Source organism: Capricornis sumatraensis, chromosome 22 (assembly GCF_032405125.1).
Source record: "Capricornis sumatraensis isolate serow.1 chromosome 22, serow.2, whole genome shotgun sequence".
Taxonomy (NCBI): Eukaryota; Metazoa; Chordata; class Mammalia; order Artiodactyla; family Bovidae; genus Capricornis; species Capricornis sumatraensis.
The window spans coordinates 17571276-17592458 of record NC_091090.1 but is presented as its reverse complement, the minus strand read 5'-3'; the positions used below and the strand labels follow the sequence as shown (position 1 = coordinate 17592458).

At 39.9% G+C, this 21183-nt stretch overlaps 1 protein-coding gene across 1 annotated transcript in view; it reads right to left on the bottom strand.

Moving 5' to 3' along the window:
• The window catches only part of DNAH8 (dynein axonemal heavy chain 8), a 314414-nt gene that overhangs the window by 149405 nt on the left and 143826 nt on the right, over positions 1-21183 (bottom strand). Inside the window, exons 49-56 of the mRNA XM_068961103.1 lie at positions 19909-20155; positions 19537-19778; positions 19309-19449; positions 17544-17781; positions 12527-12669; positions 11611-11745; positions 10764-10886; positions 2896-3109 (exon numbers count right to left, since the gene is read on the bottom strand). Of these exons, the coding sequence (XP_068817204.1) occupies positions 2896-3109; positions 10764-10886; positions 11611-11745; positions 12527-12669; positions 17544-17781; positions 19309-19449; positions 19537-19778; positions 19909-20155 (1483 nt within the window). The remainder of the gene's footprint in view (positions 1-2895; positions 3110-10763; positions 10887-11610; positions 11746-12526; positions 12670-17543; positions 17782-19308; positions 19450-19536; positions 19779-19908; positions 20156-21183) is intronic.

Sequence of the window (21183 nt, the reverse complement as noted above, 5' to 3'; positions counted from 1 at the left end):
AGTGACAGTCTGACACGATCACCCTCAGGAATGACTGTGTTGTATGTCTACAGACCATTTCTAAAGTCTCCAAATGTGTTTGGTGTTAGACCGCACAAACAGATTTAACCCTACTTCATGCCAGTGAGACTCAGTGTTGAGCTTTATGTCCAGTACCGAGCATGGTATTTTCAGAGGAAAATGAGTATCAATATCTGCCCAGAGACACGTAGCAGGTTTGCAAAGGGCGGGGCAGCCCAAGAAACTGGGCTTTGCTCACATAGACCAAAGAAGGGCAGCCTTGAGGGAACATGAAATGGTCCAAAATTATGGTTGGCTTTGCTAGACGCCTATAAGGCCTCTTTGCTTTCTGAAGTCCTCTGATTCTACATTTTTAGCTTCCTGTGGCACAAATGTGTTATATAAGATGTATGGGGTCAGGAATCAGAAAACAGGATCATGTGTGTGTGCTAAGTCACTTCAGTCATGTCCAACTCTTTGCGACCCTATGGACTGTAGCCTGCCGGGCTCCTCTGTCCATGGGATTCTCCAGGCAAGAATACTGGAGTGGGTTGCCATGCCCTCCTCCAGGGGATCTTCCTAACCCAGGGATCGAACCTGGATCTCCTGCATTGGAAGGTGGGTTCTTTACCACTAATGCCACTTGGAAGCCCCAGAGAGCAGGATCAGCACCACATAACTGGGCAATTATTTCACTTCTCTGAGCCTGTTTCTAGTGTGTTTCTGTATCTCATTTTCAATATTAACCATATCAAAGACTGTACAAAATAGTTTAACAAGTAAGCAAACACTCACATACAGACCAGTAGACTTGGGGGTGCCCCGGCACATCAGAAGTCTCTTTTGGCCAATCCCTCCTCCCTCCAGAGGCAGCCCACTGCTTTGACTTTGTGAGAATCAGCAACTCGCTTTCCCCAAAACAGTTCCGCCACTTATTTTCTTGAACTTTAACCCCTTTCTTTTACCTTTAATTTTTGAAATTCAATTTAATGGAATTGTGTTATAGGTGCCTCTGTGACTTGCTTTTTCCCCTTAATGTTGTAATTCTTGGCTTCATCTATTTTGAAGCATGTAGCTGAGTTTGCTCACATTCACAGCTGCAGAGCACAACATGTATGTCCACACCACAGTGTATTTATCTGACTTCACTGTTGATACACATTTGGATTACTACACGGTTTTTGCTGTCATGAACACTATTCTATGAACCTTCTTGTGTAAGTCTTCTGGTGCACATGTGCAAAATCAACTACAGACGGATTAAGGACTCAAATATGGAAGACAAAACTATGTAACATTTGGAAGGAAACATAGGCAAATATCTATATGACCTCTAGGTAGGAAAGGACTTCTCACATGAGATTCCGAAAGCATCACCATAAAGGAAGAAACTGATGAACTGGCATATTCTTGGAAGTGGAACGGCGGTGGGTGTGCACACATTCTACAGCCAGTAATAACGTCCAGTCATTATCAAGAGCTTGTGGCAATGCATACTCCCACCAGCAGGGGAGAGTCTCACTTGCTTCACATTTTCACCAACGCCTGATATTTTGGTCAGAATTCTTCATTTTTGCAAATCTAGTGATTATAAACGGCTTTCCCCTGGTGTTTTAAATGTTCATATTTCCAATGTTTACCATTTGCTTATTGGTCATTTTGTTTTCTTAAAGTGCCTGACTTTTGGTCCATATTTATATTAGGATGTTTGCTTTTTATCTGACTGAGGCATAGAAATTTTCAAAGTATTCAGATTACTAAGTCTTTTGCTTTGTTACATGTTGAAATGTTTTTCTTCCATTTTGGGATTTGTCTTTATTTTATTAATACTCTTTTAATGTTGCTTTTTGAATGAACAAAAACTCTTCATTTTAGTCAAATTTATCATTTTCTTCCTTTATGGTCTATGCTTTCTGAGTCTCATTTGAGTTCTTTCCTACCCAGAGATCATTCAGATATTTTCCAATATTTTTTCCAAATGTTTTACAGCTTTGCCTTCTATATTTAAATCTTCAAAACTTCTGTATTGACTGTAATGCTTGGTGTGAGGTAGGGGTCCAATTTCCATTATTTTCACAGAAGAATTACTAAATATTCCAGCACCATTTACTGAAAATTTTCTTTTCTCATCTATAGTACTTGCTATGTCAAGCAACTAATGACCACATATGCATGGGTCAGTCTCTCTTATATGTCTTCATGTATGTAATTGTTATGGAATAGTTTGTTGTGAGCCTAAATTTAGTGTCAAAATGTCATTTTCAAATTTTAAAAAAGTATGAGTTAGATTAATAACTACTGACCTGAAAAGATGTTCATTATACATTATCAAAGAAAATTTCAAGTTAAAAAGGAAATGTATATCATATGATTTTGTTTTGGCAAAAACAATGACAAAACTCTGGTGTGTACATGTCTTGTGTGTTTGTAAATGTTTAAAAGAATTATAATTATGTTTGAAAGAATTATAATGTTTAAAAGAACCATATACTTTAATAAAGAATGTTTAAGGTTATACTCCAAAGAATATATCATTTTCACTAACATAGCAATGTTCTACATTTGACTTGGTGTATTATATTGCTAATCCATGATCAATGTACTATCATTCATTAGCTCAAATTTCTCTGATTAATCATGTCAAGAAAACCAGAACACAAAGGTCTGCTTATCTCTAAAGCTAACCTTAAACAAGTCTATTTCTAAATATTCCTGAGTCTTACAACAGGCTATAAACTTGATTCTTCTTAGTATTTAGTTCCTGGTATTTAGTTGTCCATTTCAGATACTTAATCCTACCTCATACTGAGACTTTTTATCTCTTAAATAAGGTTTTGCACTGTTTATGTCCATTATATAATGCAATAAAAAATTAAACACCAAGAACTATCATACCAAAAATTTTGTCTATTGAAGTGTTTGAAGGCAATGTGCAATTAAACACAGTAAATTGTCTTTTTAAACGTTGTGGAATATCATTTCGACCACCTCCAGGATGGATCATTGCTGCTATGAGCTGTACGTCAACAATAGTGGTGAAATCTCCAGGCTTATCCAAGCTGTACATTCCTTCCATTTCCATCATCTGTCGCACAATCTCATTAGTTATCTGGAATTTTAAACAGTAATATTTTAGTAACACATCGCTACCATTTTTTCTCCAAATTTCCTATACAGATGAGATCAGAAAAATATGCTCACTCTTATCAATGAAGTGTTTGTGAATGTTGCCTTCAAGGCAATTTAACTTAAATTGTACCACCCACGAACTCTAAACCATATGCCTGGTGCAAATCCAATGCACTCTTTACCACATTGATAAATCTAGATAAAGGAGTTACAGAATATTTGGTACAATTACAAGAGTTCTCAAAGTTACAAGTTTTACTACAGGTATCTTTCACATGTCACATTCAACTTTTCAAAATACCTTAAATCAGATTATGGGATACTTTTACTCCTAACTGTTTTGGTATTGGATTTTATATCCCCAGCTTTCTTCTCTACAACCTATACCACTGCTAACATTCCCTCTGTATTGAATTTTTTTCCTCTTTTAGTTCTAGAGGTTTGGTTCTTCCCAGGCTCATCTTGAGACCCTGGATCACTTTCCAAGACATTCTTCTCCACTCATCCCTAAACTGTAATCTTTATACAGGTTCCCATCCTCGGCTCTTCTCTATTTCTTTTCTGTTTCTATCTCAACTGTATATCCTAAAGAATCTCAACTCTATAACTCTAGCTTCAGATTCTCTTCCAAACTCCACACTTGTACATCCAAATTCCTACTGGGCATCTCGGAACAGATGACATACAAGCCCTTCAAATACAACACTCTTTCACTCAACATTTAATGAATGCCTACTCTGTGTCTGGCCTTGTTGAAACATAGACAAAAATCCCTGTCTTCATGAAGCATACCTTCTTGTGGTGGAGACAAAAAACATACATGTGCACAGCTGTATGTATGTATGTATATATACATATAGGTATGTTATAAGTCCTTTAGAGAAAATGAGCAGAGAAAGGAAACAGGCAGTGCTCATGGTGCAACTGAATGTGGAAGCAGGAAAGGCTTCATCTCACAAGACATAGAACCAAAAACTTGTAGGAAGTGAGAAAGCTAACCATTCAGATATCTAGGGGAAAGGCATTCCAGGCAGAGGAAACAGCAGATGAAGAGGCTCTGAGTAAATGTTACATTCTGTGTGTATAAGAATCAGTAAATGTGGCTGGAGGAGATTCATGGGAAGATGAGATCAGAGCAGGGTCTTTGGATCACAGGGAGGATTTTGGCATTTATATGCTAAGCATCTCGTGGGAGAATTTTGAGCAGAGGAGTGTGTCAGAATCTGACATGTGTTTTAATTGGTTACTGATAGGCAGATAGCTTGAGAGGCGCAAGGGAAATGGGGAGACAATGAGGAGATGTGTGTTATAATCAAGAAGAGAGATGGCAGCTTGCACCAGGCTTTAGCCATGGAGTGATGAGCAGTGGTCAAGACTTCCATATAGTTTGAAGACAGGCTGAATGTGAAGCTGCTGTATCTTGAGATGGAGAAGACTATTGTAGGAGCAGGTTTGGGGAGTAATGGGAATTTCATTTTGGACATGTTAAGTTGGACATCCAACTAGGCATTCCTGATTGGATTTTTTAAAAGTCTGAATTCAGGAGTTCTTCATCTTTTAGATAACTAAATACGCTTCCCTCTCTCCTCACCTTATAGGAACTGCTGAAAGGTTTATCTGACCAGGGTCTCTGCTGAATGGGAGGGGAAAAGGGAAAGAAAAAGAACAACAAAGTCTCCCTGGGAGGTTGTGGCCTCAGAGCGACACTAGCTCAGACTTGCACCATGAGTATGCATAGCCTAAATGGGCCAGAGACGTTCAAATATTAACCTTTCTTTGAGGTGATCCCAGCTGAATAAGCGTTTAAGAATCTGACAGAAGAAAACGCAAAACCTGTCCAGTTAAGGGCACATTCATCTGAAGCTTTAAGAAACAGCCACAGGTAATTTCTCAAGGGCAATGACTTTAGAAGCAGTCAAAGATGCAGAAAACAAGACACTTTGAACATGAACAGGAGCGACTGAAACACAAGAGAACAGAAACAGATGCTATAGACTTCAGATGGTGATATTAACAGACATAGACTTCAAAGCAACTGTGCTCAACGTGTTGAAAGAAATAGGCAATGCTTTGAAAAGGGATGCAAGGAGTAAAAAGTGATAACATATTTGAAAGAAAAAAGAACCAGACAGCAATTGAAATTAAAACTCAGTGGATGAATCTGACAGCAGAGTGGACAAAGTGGAGAAGAACATCAGTGAGATGGATGGTAGAAGAGGAGAAATTATCTAGACGATAAGTATTGGGCAGAGAAAAGGTTAAGATGTACAGAAAAGAAGTACAGAAACATAGAGGGCAAAGAAGAAAATCTAATACACACTGGGAGTGTGATAAGAGGGGAAAGTAAGTGAGGCAGAAGCAATATTTGCAGAGAGAAGAATAAAAATGTTCTAGAAGTGATAAAAGAGACAAATCCACAGATTGGTGAGTTCCAATAAATCCCAAGCAAATAAATACAAATAAATCTACACCAAGGAACATCATTCAAAAAAGAAAAAAATTACAGGAACGTAAGGTGGCAAGAGAAAAAAGGCAGACCTACTTCAGAGGTACCATAATTAAGTGGTAGTTGACATCTCAATAGCAACAAGGAAAACAGAAGACAGAAATCATATATTTAAAGTGATGAAAGAAAATAACTGCCAATCTCGAAAATAAAGACTTTCGTAGGCAAAAAAAAGCCTCCAAAAACAAACAAAACAAAAGTTTGTCATTAAAAGATTTTCTCCTAAGGAAGTTCTGAAAGTAGAAGAAACATGATATCAGATGGGAGGCCCAGGAATAAAAATGAATAAAGAGTGAAAAAAGCAGTAAAGAAATGAGTAAGGCAAACAAAGAGTGAATATAAAAATCCGTAGGGCTTCCCTGGCGGCTCAGCAGTAAAGAATCTGCCAACGGAGGGGACATGGGTTTGATCCCTGGTCCAGGAAGATGACATGTGCTGTGGAAAAACTAAGCCCGTGCACCACAACTACTGAGCCTGTGTCCTAGAATCCAGGAACTGCAACTACTGAGCCCACATGGTGCAGCTATGGATGCCTGCCTGCCCTATAGCCTGTGCCCTGCGACAAGAGAAGCCATTGCAATGAGAAGCCCACGTACCATAGCTAGAAAGTAGCCCCTGCTCATCACGAAGAAGGCGATGGCGACCCCACTCCAGTACTCGTGCCTGGAAAATCCCATAGATGGAGGAGCCTGGTGGGCTGCCGTCTATGGGGTCGCAAAGAGTCGGACACGACTAAGCGTCTTCACTTTCACTTTTCACTTTCATGCATTGGAGAAGGAAATGGCAACCCACTCCAGTGTTCTTGCCTGGAGAATCCCAGGGATGGGGGAGCCTGGTGGGCTGCCGTCTATGGGGTCGCATAGAGTCGGACACGACTGAAGCAACTTAGCAGCAGCAGCAGCAGCAGCAGCAGCAGCAGCAGCAGCAGCTCATCACAGCTAGAGAAAAGCACTTGCAGCAATGAAGACCCAACACAGCCAAAAATAAACAAATAAGCATTTTTTTTACATCTTAAAAAAGAAACAGTAAAAATAATGTCTCATGAGAGCTTGCTTTGAAAATAGAGATACAGATAGTCAAAAAACAAGTGATAAGATGCTCAACATCACCAATTATTAGGGAAATGCAAATCAAAACTAGAATGAGGTATCCTATTACACAGGTCAGAATGGCTATCATCAAAAAAATCTATAAACAATAAATGGTGGAGAGAGTGTGGAGAAAAGGGAACACTCTTACACTGTTGGTGGGAATATAAAGAGGTACAGCCACTATGGAGAACAGTATGGAAGTTCCTTAAAAAGTCAAAAATAGAACTACCACATGATCCAACAATCCCACCCCTTGGCATCTATCTGGAGAAAACCATAACTCAAAAAGATACATGTAGCCCAGTGTTCACTGCAGCACTACTTACAATAGCCAGGACATGGAAGTGACCTAAATGTCCGTTGACAGAAGAATGGATAAAGATACAGAACATATATACAATGGGATATTACTCAGCCACGAAAGGAACAAAATAATGCCATTTGCAGAAACATGGATGGACGTAGAGACTGTCTAACTAAGTAAGCCAGACAGAAAAAGACAAATGTGACGATATCGCTTATATGTGGAATCTAAAAAATATATACACATGAACTTATTCACAAAACAGAAACAGAGTCATAGACGTAGAAAACCAGCTTATGGTTACCAGAAGGGAAATGTGGGGAGGGGAGGGATAAACTGGGAGGCTGGGATTAACATACACACACTAACATAAATATAATCGATAATAAGGGCTTACTGTATAGCACAGGAAACCCCACACAATACTCTGTAATGACCTATGTGGGATAAGGCTCTAAAAAAGAGTGGATCTATGTATAACTGATTCACTTTGCTGAACGCCTGAACTAACACAGCCTTGCAAATCAACTACACTCCTATAAAAATAAAACTGGCATTACACAATATAATGGCTAACAATACAATTTATGGTAATGCAAATTGAGATATAGACTTAAAATACAAGTCAACAATAAAAGGATAAATCAGAAGAAAGATAAAGGAAAGTGTTCAAGGTCACTGGATATACAAAATGGGAAAGAAGGGCTAGGTTTTCTTTATTTCAGATTATGTCTGCAAGATGTATTGTCAAGGGTAACCACTAAAACACAGAAATTGACTGCAGTAAATGGATAGTAAAGAAAACAACAGGGAACAAAAATCAATGTGTTCTCAGTGGAATAGGAAGAAGACTGCGGGACTTCTATGATCAGCTGAGGGCAAGGAAATGAAGGTGTCCAAGGTCTGAGAAAAAGACAGGAGCCTGAAAGTAAATGCCAGGACCGGAATAGACAGGATAAAGATACATAACATGAAACGTGCAGTGCAATTGCTGGGCAGTACCAAGAGCTTAGCAGAGGTCCATAAATATGATTTTAAAGTGAAACCAATATTGTGTGTGTTTCTCCAGCTAAGTATAACTGCATAGGTGCAGGTAGGCAGTGAGCAAAAAGGTTTAACGAGAATTTAACATGGTTAAGGCTTTCACAGATGAGTAGAGGGTATATGCTCCCATGATTATAACGATAGATCATGGAATTGTAGCTGGGGGAAGGAAGAAAGTGAGGAAATGAGAAGAAATGAAGGAGCGTGTGATGACGGTAGGAACAGTGGTTGACGGCTCCATCTGGTCGATGTTTGATGACTCCATCAGCAGTGGTTGATGCCCAGCAGTGGGATTTCTGGATCATACGGTAGTTCTATTTTTAGTTTTTAAAGGACCCTCCATACCATTCTCCATAATGGATGTACCTCTTTACACTCCCACCAAAAGTGTAAGAGTGTTCCCTTTTCTCCACACCCTTTCCACCATTTACTGTTTGTAGATTTTTTTTTGATGATGGCCATCTGTAGTAGAGGAAATTATCTATAGAGTGTGGATATAGTGATCAGAGAAAAAGAGGCTTGAAATTGAGATAATGAAGGGATGACAGTTATTGATAATGACAAGGTGTAGGGTATGACTGCATCAACCAGTGATTCAGACAGAGTGGAAGACATGATTATAGGCGAGTCCAGGTCAAGGAACTAAGAGGCCAAGATAAAGGCTGGCATCACTGAGAATTATGACAAGCAGGACTGGCTTTGTAATTTGTGGGGCCCAGGTCAAAATGAAAATGCAGTGTCTCTGTTCAAAAATCATTATTAGGAATTTCAAGACAATCAGAGCAGAGCGTTAAACTATGTGCAAGGTCCTCTGACGTGCGAGTCTCTGTGCTATGACGTATTGTACACACCATGAAAATGACCCTGGAGCCTGGGGCAGCCCTGGACAGAGAGTACCAGTGATCCAGGGACTGAAATCTTCAGCGAGGGGTTATGGGGGTTGGGGGGCGATGCAGCATCAAAGGAACCAAGGACCTCTCCCTCACATCCAGGTGAGAAGTATGCAGGGAAAGCAGCATCCTCGGTTTCCCATTGGAGCAAAATGGTGAGGAAAAGCTCAGAGGAGAAGCTGAATTATCAGGGAATTTTGCAATGCAGGAGATCTGTGTTCCATCCCTGGGTCAGGAAGATCCCCTGGAGGAAGAAATGGCAACTCACTCCAGTATTCTTGCCTGGGAGATCCCACGGACAGAGGAGCTTGGCAGGCTACAGTCCATGGGGTCACAAAGAGTCAGACACAGCTGATCGACTGACACTTTCACTTTTCACTTTGTGGATGAACCATGACCTCTGAGGGCACACAGAGGGTTTTCAGGAGGAGGGAATGTAGGAGATGGGGTAAGAGAAGGGCCAAGCAGAACTGATGGGAATTAGTCTCAGGCTGAGCATGGATGGACCTGGGAGTCCTGATCTCCTGGTGACATCAAAGGTGAACCTGACGTTGGTGGAAGGGATGTGAGTGGTCCTGTGGGCTCCAGTGGGTGTTGCTGAAAAGGCAGTGGACAGCAGTGGGGAGAGGCGTTGGGGATCCCACCAGGAACATGCTGAACCCAGGCAGTAGCATCTGTGAGGGCCTCTAAGCAAAGTGAATCTGGGGTTGATAGACGATCACAAATAGGTCAGTGGTGTATAAAAGAGCTATCTCTCTTTTTTAGTGTTTTCTAATTGAAAAGCAGAGACATTACTTTGCCAACAAAGGTCTGTCTAGTCAAGGCTATGGTTTTTCCAGTGGTCATGTATGGATGTGAGAGTTGGACTGTGAAGAAGGCTGAGAGCCAAAGAATTGATGCTTTTGAACTGTGGTGTTGGAGAAGACTCTTGAGAGTCCCTTGGACTGCAAGGAGATCCAACCAGTCCATTCTGGAGGAGATCAGCCCTGGGATTTCTTTGGAAGGAATGATGCTGAAGCTGAAGCTCCAGTACTTTGGCCACCTCATGCGAAGAGTTGACTCATTGGAAAGGACTCTGATGCTGGGAGGGATTGGGGGCAGGAGGAGAAGGGGACGACAGAGGATGAGATGGCTGGATGGCATCACTAACTCGATGGATGTGAGTCTGAGTGAACTCCAGGAGTTGGTAATGGACAGGGAGGCCTGGTGTGCTGCGATTCATGGGGTCGCAAAGAGTCGGACACGACTGAGCGACTGAACTGAACTGAACTGAAACATCACATACTCCTGGAAAAGAGTATGTAGGGTGAGAAATAAGAGAACAAAGATAAAACCCTGGGGAAAGGAAGAGAGAAGCCAGAAAGTACCCTGAAATCAAGCAGCCAAAGAGACAGAAGGGAACATGGGGAGAAGCATACAGGGATTTCAAGAAAGGAGAATGTCACCTACTACCAAGAGGTCGAAAAAGACTGAGAATTATTACTAGGCTTAATCAAGACATGGTTATTGATCTCTTTATATATAACCAAGTCAAAGTGAAAGTGCCACTCGTATCATCTGACTCTTTGCAAACCTGTGGACTGTAGACCACCAGACTCCTCTGTCCATGGAATTCTCCAGGCAAGAATACTGGGACATGTTGCCATTTCCTCCTCCAGGGGATCTTCCCGACTCAGGGATGGAACCTGGGTCCCCTGCACTGCAGGCAGATTCTTTACCATCTGAGCCACCAGGGAAGCCCATGCATATAACCAAGAATACCGGTTGAATATCACCTACATGAGATATTTTAGTCATACCTGATCTCCCCATTCATTAATCATGGGCATATTGATGTCATCAATAAATACAGTCATCTTCCTGCCTCCAGGTGGCCCATATGTGCTCCCCATCCGCTTGTCCACATAGCTTTCGATTGTTCTCTAGAGAAAAGGAAACAGTCTGTTTTATGCATTACACTTCAATCCATTTCTAAAAATGATGAGCATGCTTTTCAGAGTAGAATATAACTGACTTATTTATTTAGTGGGTGATATTATTATTCAAATAAATACTGTGAACTTTAAAAAATAAGTTGTTGGACTGTTTATCATTAATTTACATCAAACGACACTCCAGTGTTCAGCTTCAGCTTCACTTTTGGCCAAAACATGCTATTTGAATGTGGCTTCAGTGTCAGCCTTAGGAAGGTTAAATAGCTGAATGGCAACTGCAATACTGATTCTTTCAAGATACGTCTACAGTCATATTCGTGGCTTCCAAGTCCTTGGATTCAACCAACTTCCATCAAAAGTATCCGGGGCGGGGAGGCGGGGGGAATTCCAGCAAGTTTCAAAAAGCAAAACTTGAATTTGTCTCACACTGGAAACTATTCACATAGCATTTACAACCATTTACATAGAATTATCATGTATTAGGTATTATAAATAATCTAGGGATTATTTCAGAGTATATGGGAGGATATCTGAGGTTATATGCAAACACTACCCACTGTATGCAATTGAGTACTCCCAGGAGTCTTGGCATTAATCCTCCATGGATACCTAGGGACAACTATATATATATCAGTGTTTTGTTTGCATATACATGTATCGACTACTTAATATATTTAATAAGTTAATGACTACTGCAAACGATAGATTTTACCTGAAACATCATTGGTTCTGTGGCAGATGAAAAGTTTAGACTTTTGGCTAACTGTACTTCTGGGTCATATTTTTTCAAATAGGCCTTAATCATTACAGTTTTTGCAGTTCCTTGCTCCCCTGTGAGTAAAACAGCCTGCAATGGTAGGATAATCATGTTAAAAGGTGTGATAAAATGTTTAGTTTTAAACATATTATGGTTCTAGTAGCCATTCTTTCATTCTATAAATTAACGGTAGGTTTTACTTACTTTTAAGAATTAAACCTACATCAAAATAAATGCTAGCTGAATTAAAGACATAAATGTAAAATGCATGCTGGAAGAAAATGTACTGGAAGAAAACGTGGGTGAGTGGTCACGTGACCAGGGGAGGGACTTTGTAGGCAGACACCCACTTTCCTTAGCAAGCTGAAAATCAGCAGAGTTCAAGCGTATTTTGGGAACCGGAGTTCATTTGCCAAACAGGTTTCTTTGAAATGACACTACCCCCCGCCCTTCGTACTTTACCTCCTCCACTTGTGCTTGTAGAAAGAGTTGTGTTTCTTACATGGTTTGCAATATCTAAGAGAGAAAACGCAGGCCACTAGCCCCACATATCAAAGGGATGATTTTAGTGAGACCAGACTCGTATCTTTCCATACATGGAAAGTGCTAAATTCCTTAACTTGAGATACCTGGGGTTTTGTTAGTTTGTTTTCATTAACAAACATCATTTCATGATGTTCCGACTACCTGATCTTTGGTTACAAAAATTTCTATATATCCTGACTTCCCCCCTCAAACTTTGGCTCATCAGAACACTATCTGAGATGCTGTGTCCTGGACTTGAAGTCTGAAGAATGTCCACCAAATAAAACATAACTCTCAGCTTTTAGATTGTGCATTTTTTTTCAGTCAACAAAACTATCAAACTTACTTTATGCTGTTTTGCAATGGTGTCTATCAAAAAATTTGTTCTAACATTGTCAACATTTGGAACCAAAATTGATGAATATTCTGGAACACTGTCAGTTGGATAATAATATGGCTGAAGTTTCTTATTCCAATGCTCCCAATCACCTATACAATAATTAAACTGGATCTTAATAAAACTGCATTCTCCAAAAGTTATCTCAGAATACAAAAATATAAGTGCTATAAACAATCAACAGAAATAAACATTTAAAACATCCTCATAAAACATGTTAACCTATCTGCTTAGCTAATGTACGTGGCACCTGATAATTTAAATTTGTTTTGCCTCTTTACAAAATCACCTTTAAATTATTAATTATTTATCTGGAGAGCTCTGACCTAAAATGGAATTACAACCACTGATATGTTTAGTATCTAGTAAGAAAGCCACATTAACTAAAAGGATGGTAAAGACCAAAACAGGGATAATAGATTACCAGACTTGGGATGTTTATCATGAGAAATGGAAAAAATAAACCTGGCCCTAAAACTAGGGTAACAGAATGCCCAGATTCATGACTTATAGTCACTATCACTAGCTTCCCTAGCAGCTCAGACTGTGAATTTGCCTGCAATGCAGGAGACCCGGTTCCATCCCTGGGTTGGGAAGATGCCCTGGATAAGAATGGCTACCCACTCTAGTATTCTTGCCTGGAGGATCCCATGGACAGAGAAGCAGAGTTGTACATAACTGAGCGACTAACACAACAACATTATTGTTATAATAAGTATTATAAGTACATTTCATCAATTCTAAGAAAAGTATCTTATTTACATTTTAGCATCTCTGGAATGCAGCGTTCAATCTATGGTGTCAGCATCGCTGCCAGTCATGCAAACTTGGCCAGAGATGTTTGTATTGTGGTCATTTAAACGGAATGACCCTCATTGTTGATTGCATTCTTGAATTTAACTGCCATTTTAAAGATCTTCCAAAAGAACTGCGATTCAGAAATTTACCTGAGAAGTAACTGTGTACATCGAATGCACGGAAAGGGAGAAGAAGAGTACACATTTGATAGCAGCAAAGCAAATATTCATCATTGGAGGAACAGCCTTCATCTCAGCTTTCCTTGCAAATTCTGGAGTCCTGTGGTCTGTGTATGTTTAAGCTTTAAGTTTAGTGGCTAAAGGGTTTCCATAGTGGGTGCATCTTGTGCACCACTGTGTAGTTAGCAAAGTGGGCACACTACTGGATGTGAGAGCTGCACTTGTTCCACATTCTTGAGTCTTCTCCAACACCACAGTTCAAAAGCATCAATTCTTTGGCGCTCAGCTTTCTTCACAGTCCAACTCTCACATCCATACATGACCACAGGAAAAATCATAGCCTTGACTAGACAGACCTTTGTTGGCAAAGTAATGTCTCTGCTTTTTAATATGCTATCTAGGTTGGTCATAACTTTTCTTCCAAGGAGTAAGCGTCTTTTAATTTCATGGCTGCACTCACCATCTGCAGTGATTTTGAAGCCCCCCAAAATAGTCAGCCACTGTTTCCACTGTTTCCCCATCTATTTGCCATGAAGTGATGGGACTGGATGCCCTGATCTTTGTTTTCTGAATGTTGAGCTTTAAGCCAACTTTTTCACTCTCGTCTTTCACTTTCATCAAGAGGCTCTTTTGAAATGATACCCCACTGCAATTTTAATTTGCATTTCCCTGATGACCAATCATGTTGAATATCTCTTCATATTCTTTGTTTCACCATTCATAAATCTTTGGTACAGCATCTATTTAAAGTTATTGCCCATTTAAAAAATTTAGATTGGCTGTCTACTTGTTATTATTGAATTGCAAGAGTTCTTTATGTATTCTGGATAAAATTCTTTTATCAGATAAATGTTTCTCAAATATTTGTTGCCATTCTGTGGCCAAAATGGTTCATTTTATTTTCATAGTGACTTTTAAAGAGGTGTTAACTTTAGTGAAATCATGACATAGTGTTCCACCTTTGTTTTTTAAAAACTGATTTGGTTATTCTTTGCATTTCCATAAAAGTTTATAACTCATTTATAAATTTCAACCAAAAAATAGCCTACTGAGATTTTTCACTTGATTACACTAAGTCTATAGATCAGTTCAGGGAAAGTAACATCTTAACAATACCTTTATTTTCTGATTTGTAAACTGGATTTATCTTTCCATTTATTCAAGGCTTCTTTAATTTCTCTCAGCAGTTTTATAGTTTTCAGTATACAAATTTTATACATATTTCATTAAATTTATCCCTATATATTTCATTTTTTGGATGCTATTTTGAATTCTATATTAAAATTTCAGTTTCCAATTTGTTGTGAGCATACAGAAATACAAATTATTATTATATACTGTTCTTTCATTCTGTGACCTTGCTAAACTCATTATGCTAGTTCTAACATTTTGGAGGGAGGTTATAACATCTGCAAGTAAAGAGAAATTTACTTGGTTTTTCCCAATTTGTAGATATTTCATTTGTGTGTTTCATTTATGTATTTATTTATTCACTGCCTTTTTGCACTGGCTAAAACATCGGGTACAATGCTGAACAGAAGTGGTGAGAAAGGATATTCTTGTTTCTGAACCTGGGAAGTATTCAGTCTCTCACCATTAAGTTACTAAGTCACGTCTGATTCTGTGTGACTCCATGGACTGCAGCACACCATTCAGTATAATTTAGCTCTTTTGAAGATATTCTTTATCATAATGATGACATTTCTAATTCTAGTATCCTGAGAGTTTTGTCATAGTTTTATCATAGAAAAATTGATAGCATCCTTCTACCATAGAAGAATGTTAAAATTTTGTCAAATGTACTTTCTGCATCTATTTAGATGACACATAAATTGCTTGGTTTTTAGTATGTCAATATAGTGAATTCCACTGACTGGTTTTTAAATGTTAATCCAATCTTCCACTCCTAGAATAAACGCCCAGCATCTACACTGTCAAATGTACTTTCATTAACATAGTTTCTAACAATCACTTCTTATTTTAACATCTTTAGGGTCTGTAGTAATGTTTCCTCTCTCTACCTGGCTCATGTAATCTACATCTTCTCTTTTGTCCCCCTAATATCTCTGGTAAGAGATTGACCAATTTTACCGCTCTTTCCAAAGAACCATCTTTGGACTGGCTCTAGATTGCAAGAGAATTAACATCTAGATTTAAGGATTCATTTCATAATTAGCTTCTTTTAAGGAGAGGTAAGCTGGGCCCTGACACATATGGCGGGTTAGGGGGCTGAAGCATGGGACATTGCCAAGTCTGCTACACATAAGTAGGGTCCCTATCTGCTTGCTTCATTCTCTGCTTATTCTGATGTTTCCAACAAAGAAGTTCTAAGACTGCATACCACACTTTGCATCATGAAGAATCTGTGTTCTCTATACTTCTACCCTTCCTTTTCAAGCAATAGAAAAAGAGGTACTGCTAACTTATCTATGTCAGACTTCAGCTCAGCTCAGTTCAGTTCAGTTCAGTCGCTCAGTCGTGTCCAACTCTTTGTGACCCCATGAATCACAGCACGCCAGGCCTCCCTGTCCATCACTAACTCCCAGAGTTCACTCAGACTCGTGTCCATCAAGTCAGTCATGCCATCCAGCCATCTCATCCTGGGTCGTCACCTTCTCCTCCTGCCCCCAATCCCTCCCAGCATCAGAGTCTTTTCCAATGAGTCAACTCTTCACATGAGGTGGCCAAAGTACTGGAGTTTCAGCTTTAGCATCATTCCTTCCAAAGAAATCCCAGGGTTGATCTCCTTAAGAATGGACTGGTTGGATCTCCTTGCAGTCCAAGGGACTCTCAAGAGTCTTATCCAACACCACAGTTCAAAAGCATCAATTCTTCGGTGCTCAGCCTTCTTCACAGGCCAACTCTCACATCCATACATGACTACTGGAAAAACCATAGCCTTGACTAGACGGACCTTAGTCAGCAAAGTAATGTCTGCTTTTTAATATGCTATCTAGGTTGGTCATAACTTTTCTTCCAAGGAGTAAGCATCTTTTAATTTCATGGCTGCAGTCACCATCTGCAGTGATTTTGGAGCCCCTCAAAAAATAAAGCCTGACACTGTTTCCACTGTTTCCCCATCTATTTCCCATGAAGTGATGGGACCAGATGCCATGATCTTTGTTTTCTGAATGTTGAGCTTTAAGCCAACTTTTTCACTCTCCACTTTCATTTTCATCAAGAGGCTTTTTAGGTCCTCTTCACTTTCTGCCATAAGGGTAGTGTCATCTGCATATCTGAGGCTATTGATATTTCTCCCGGCAATCTTGATTCCAGCTTGGGCTTCTTCCACCCCAGCGTTTCTCATGATGTACTCTGCGTATAAGTTAAATAAGCAGGGTGACAATATACAGCCTTGATGTACTCCTTTTCCTATTTGGAACCAGTCTGTTGTTCCATGTCCAGTTCTAACTGTTGCTTCCTGACCTGCATACAGATTTCTCAAGAGGCAGGTCAGGTGGTCTGGTATTCCCATCTCTTTCAGAATTTTCCATAGTTTATTGTGATCCACACAGTCAAAGGCTTTGGCATAGTCAATAAAGCAGAAATAAATGTTTTTCTGGAACTCTCTTGCTTTTTCCATGATCCAGCGGATGTTGGCAATTTGATCTCTGGTTCCTCTGCCTATTCTAAAACCAGCTTGAACATCGGGAAGTGCGTGATTCACGTATTGCTAAAGCCTGGCTTGGAGAATTTTGAGCATTACTTTACTAGCATGTGAGATGAGTGCAATTGTGTGGTAATTTGAGCATTCTTTGGCATTGCCGTTCTTAGATAACTGCAAAAGGGGAAGTCAAGAACCTGTATAACCATTCCCAGCTCATATGCAAAATCCTAATCTTGTTTCCATAGATGCACTTTAAAAATAGTATTAGCAATTATGTTATTCACAATTGGCTTAATATTTCCTATAGAAGATTTTATGGAGTTTATCTCTTTTCCATTAAAAAAAATGTTATTTTGTTTCAGATGTAAATCACTGTGCTTACCATAATCAGTAACATAGAACTCATACATGGTTTGAGTCAAGCCTTTAGGTATTTCTGGTAAGTCTAACTTGCTTTCATGACTTCGCATAAAAGCTTCAAGCTTGTCTCTGCTTTCCAGTTCCAGAAGGGCTCCTATACTCCACATCAGAGCAAACACAAATAATTTATGAAGATGTTCGACACACGAAATGCCACCTTCTTCTCTGGAGGGGATTAAACCTTCCAGAAGATTGAGAGACTGAAAATATTTAAAATACAACAAAATTAAGTGTTACATTTAGATTTTAAAATAAACATTTAAATATAATAATAACTTTAAAAGAAGGAGAGAACGAGAGAAGAAAACAAATATATCTCCAGTTATGGTTTGATCAGTGTCCTACAGCCAGTGGCATTTAGAAGAAAAGTCATTCTGCTTTAGGCAGGCTGCGTGACTGCACAGAAAAGACACCAAACTGGGAATGTGGAGGTGTAGCTTCTTCCCCCAAGTCATGCCAATAACATCTCTGAGTCCCAGTTTCCTGATCTGAAAAGCAAAAAGCCTAGACTGGATGTTTCCTTAGGTAGTTTCCGGTTCTAAAGTTTGGTTATTCCAAATTTTATAGACCAAATATTTTATTTATTTTTAACATGTTGTAAGGCTTAGCACACTGTGGCCCCTGGGGCCAGCAACTTGCTTAGCAAATGAAGTGTTTCTGAAACATAGTCACTCTCATCCATTCTGTCTGGCTGCTTCTATATTGTAACAGTAAGAGCTGAGGGGTTGGGATGGAAAGTTGTGCAAAGCCTAGAACATGGACTATTTGCCCCTTCAAGAAAGGTTTGTCAACTCCTACATGGCATCAGAAAAAAAAATAGTATCTATAGTAAGACATCCTTTGTCTTTCAAAATAAAATCATTTCAATGATTTGTGAGCTTCGTGAATTATATCTAAGCCACCCAGCCTCCCTGAGTGATGTCCTTCGCACTGACTGAGAATCAGAGCACGAGACTGGATAATGAGTGATCACCTATGGACTAGAATCAGGAGAGCCTCTGAAAAATCTAAGGGACACGGTAGGGAGGGAGATGGGAGGGAGGTTCAGGATGGAGGGGACACATGTATACCTATGGCCAATTCATATTGCTGTATGACAAACACCATCATCAAATTGCAAAGTAATTATCCTCCAATTAAATAAATCTTTTTAAAAAACAAGTATAAAAGAAACAGGAAAAAGAGAGAGAGAGAAATTCACGATTAGTTCTGTTTCTCCCAAAGACTTAAAAGGAATACTGAGGAGAGGGGAAAAACGTGAGGTTACAAACTACTTGGAGAGCTGCTTCGAGGCTTTCCCTGTCTAATACATACACTAAACATGCAAAGCCGAGACTTCCGCCCACATTTTCCTGCTCGCCACCAGCTCCTTCTCGTGCTTTCTGTACAACTACCAGCTCCATTTATCTTGTCTGCTCTCATTTTTGGACACTCTTTCTGGGAAGGTTAGACTGAGCTTGAATGATGGGAAAGATAGTTCATTCCTCTTCCCCTGACAATACCGCCCTGGGAGGTGAAACTCAGGAAAAGATGGCAGTAAGTGAATCAATAAGATCTTTAATAGGAATCCAAATTCTCAGACCCTTCACCGCCACATCACAGAAAGATTCTGATGGACTCTGTGAATCTTCCATTTCAGATACCTCTAAACTGCAACTGAGTGTGTGCCTGGGAGGTGGGGGGAATTTCAAATCTTAAGTAATGAGTGTACAAAAAAAAAATCTTACTTGCACAATATAGTTGCACTCTAAGAGCTGCATTTTCGGATTGAGGTTCAGTTTCATAAATGTATATGCATCCTCAAATATTTTATCATACAGAGTTAGGAATACATTATTTTCCTGAGTAGTACGCTTCTTCAACCATGCCTACAGCAAAGAAACGGAATCTCTGTTTATAAGAGAGCAAGACATGGAAAGACACTAAACGCGCTTCTGTAGGTCTCCAGTCCCCACCTGCAGTATCGGTTTCCAGCTGAGAGCAGAGCTGCTGATGTACACCATGCCCATCCTAGAAACCGTGGCTGGAGAGGCGTTCTCGATATTGTGGACTTCAAACAAAAGCTTGCAGCTTGGGGCCATGGGGATGCGATCTCCGTTGGCCAGTGTGAGGGTCTTATTGTCATCCAACACGGAATTTAAGTTCTCAATCCAAATGGCATCCACAGGGCCGTCTAAAACGAGGAAGATGTTTTCACCTGCCAATAAAAAGAACAGAAAATCACTTTTCACCTGTGGATGATCAAAACGGGAAATTAAAACAAATACTGAGTTGCAGATAAACTGGTAGGAAAAAAGAATAATCAGCAGAAAAGAGTTTGAGTGTACCTTTTTTAGCTTTTAATGTTTTTCTCCACAGAGTAGAAAAAATCCCATCTGTCCAGTCATTGGTCGCTGTGTCCAGTCGGCCAAACATCTGAGGAGCCGTAATAGCCTTGGGATTCATTCTCATCTCCCTGTGAGGCCTTCCACACTCCGTCAGTGCCTTCATCAGGATTGTTATGACCGTTGTCTTCCCAGATCCGCTGGGCCCAAGAGTCATCAAACCATGACGGACCAGAGACGTCTCATACAACTACACAAGGAGAGGATCAATCGGAAAGTATAACTTAGGCGCCTCCTGCTCACATTCACAAAGTCATGTGAAGAAATTTTAAAAGCTTTAAACAGGATCTTAAAAGCTTCAGATAGTAACTGGTTCACTATGTAAAAATGGAATATGACCCCCCAAAAAACTTTGTTTCATGGAAGGCGAGTAGCAAACTTCTAAAATGGTAAAAGTGAGAAAGCGATGACAATGTGGGACTTTAATTACATTTTGGAAGTAATCAATTCAGGATCTAATTTTTGCATCTCAAACTAGTCGATACAACAAAACTCCTCGTCATTTCAGTGTGCTGATAACATACAGGTGGTTTTTCCACAAACAGGCTTTCTCTGTATCGCATGTGGTGATGTCGTCCCCTAGTGGTGGAAAGCAGCGATACAAAGCATCTCTGCCAAGACCCAAGTTAAAACATCAGCCTTCTGGTTCCCCAGAGGCATAGCTGGAGGTTGAGTTTCCTGTGCAAGTGAGTGGTCACCAGGGAAACTTTTAATGGAGTAAGGGAAGGACAGGAACGGGGACAGGTCAAGCATGGTGTGACTGAAGACAAAAATCCTGTAGAGGGGAGACTTAAGACTGGCCCTCGGGGCACCTTTATACCTCTCTGTTTCACCTGGAAGCAGGAGAACTTGACTTTTCGACTGCATCACCCATAAGTCTTTATTGAGTGTTCTGTTTTTTGTTTTTTTTTTTTATTTGGCTGTGCCAGCTCTCAGTTTCAGCATGCAGGATCAAGTTCCCTAACCAGGGATCAATTCCCTGCATTGGGAATGCATAGTCTTAACCACTAGAACACCAGGGAACTCCCCACAGCACCCATATGTCCTTAACAAAGGAAGGGTTGTTTGGGGGTAGGGGAGAAAAAACTCCCATGCACTGTCGCCCTCCTGCCCTTTGACTCTTAGAAGTGTAGTGTCATGTGACAGGTGTTATTAAAACTGGATATGGCAAATGAAGAAGTAACAGTTTCATTACATTTTCAGCCAAGGTAAATGAAG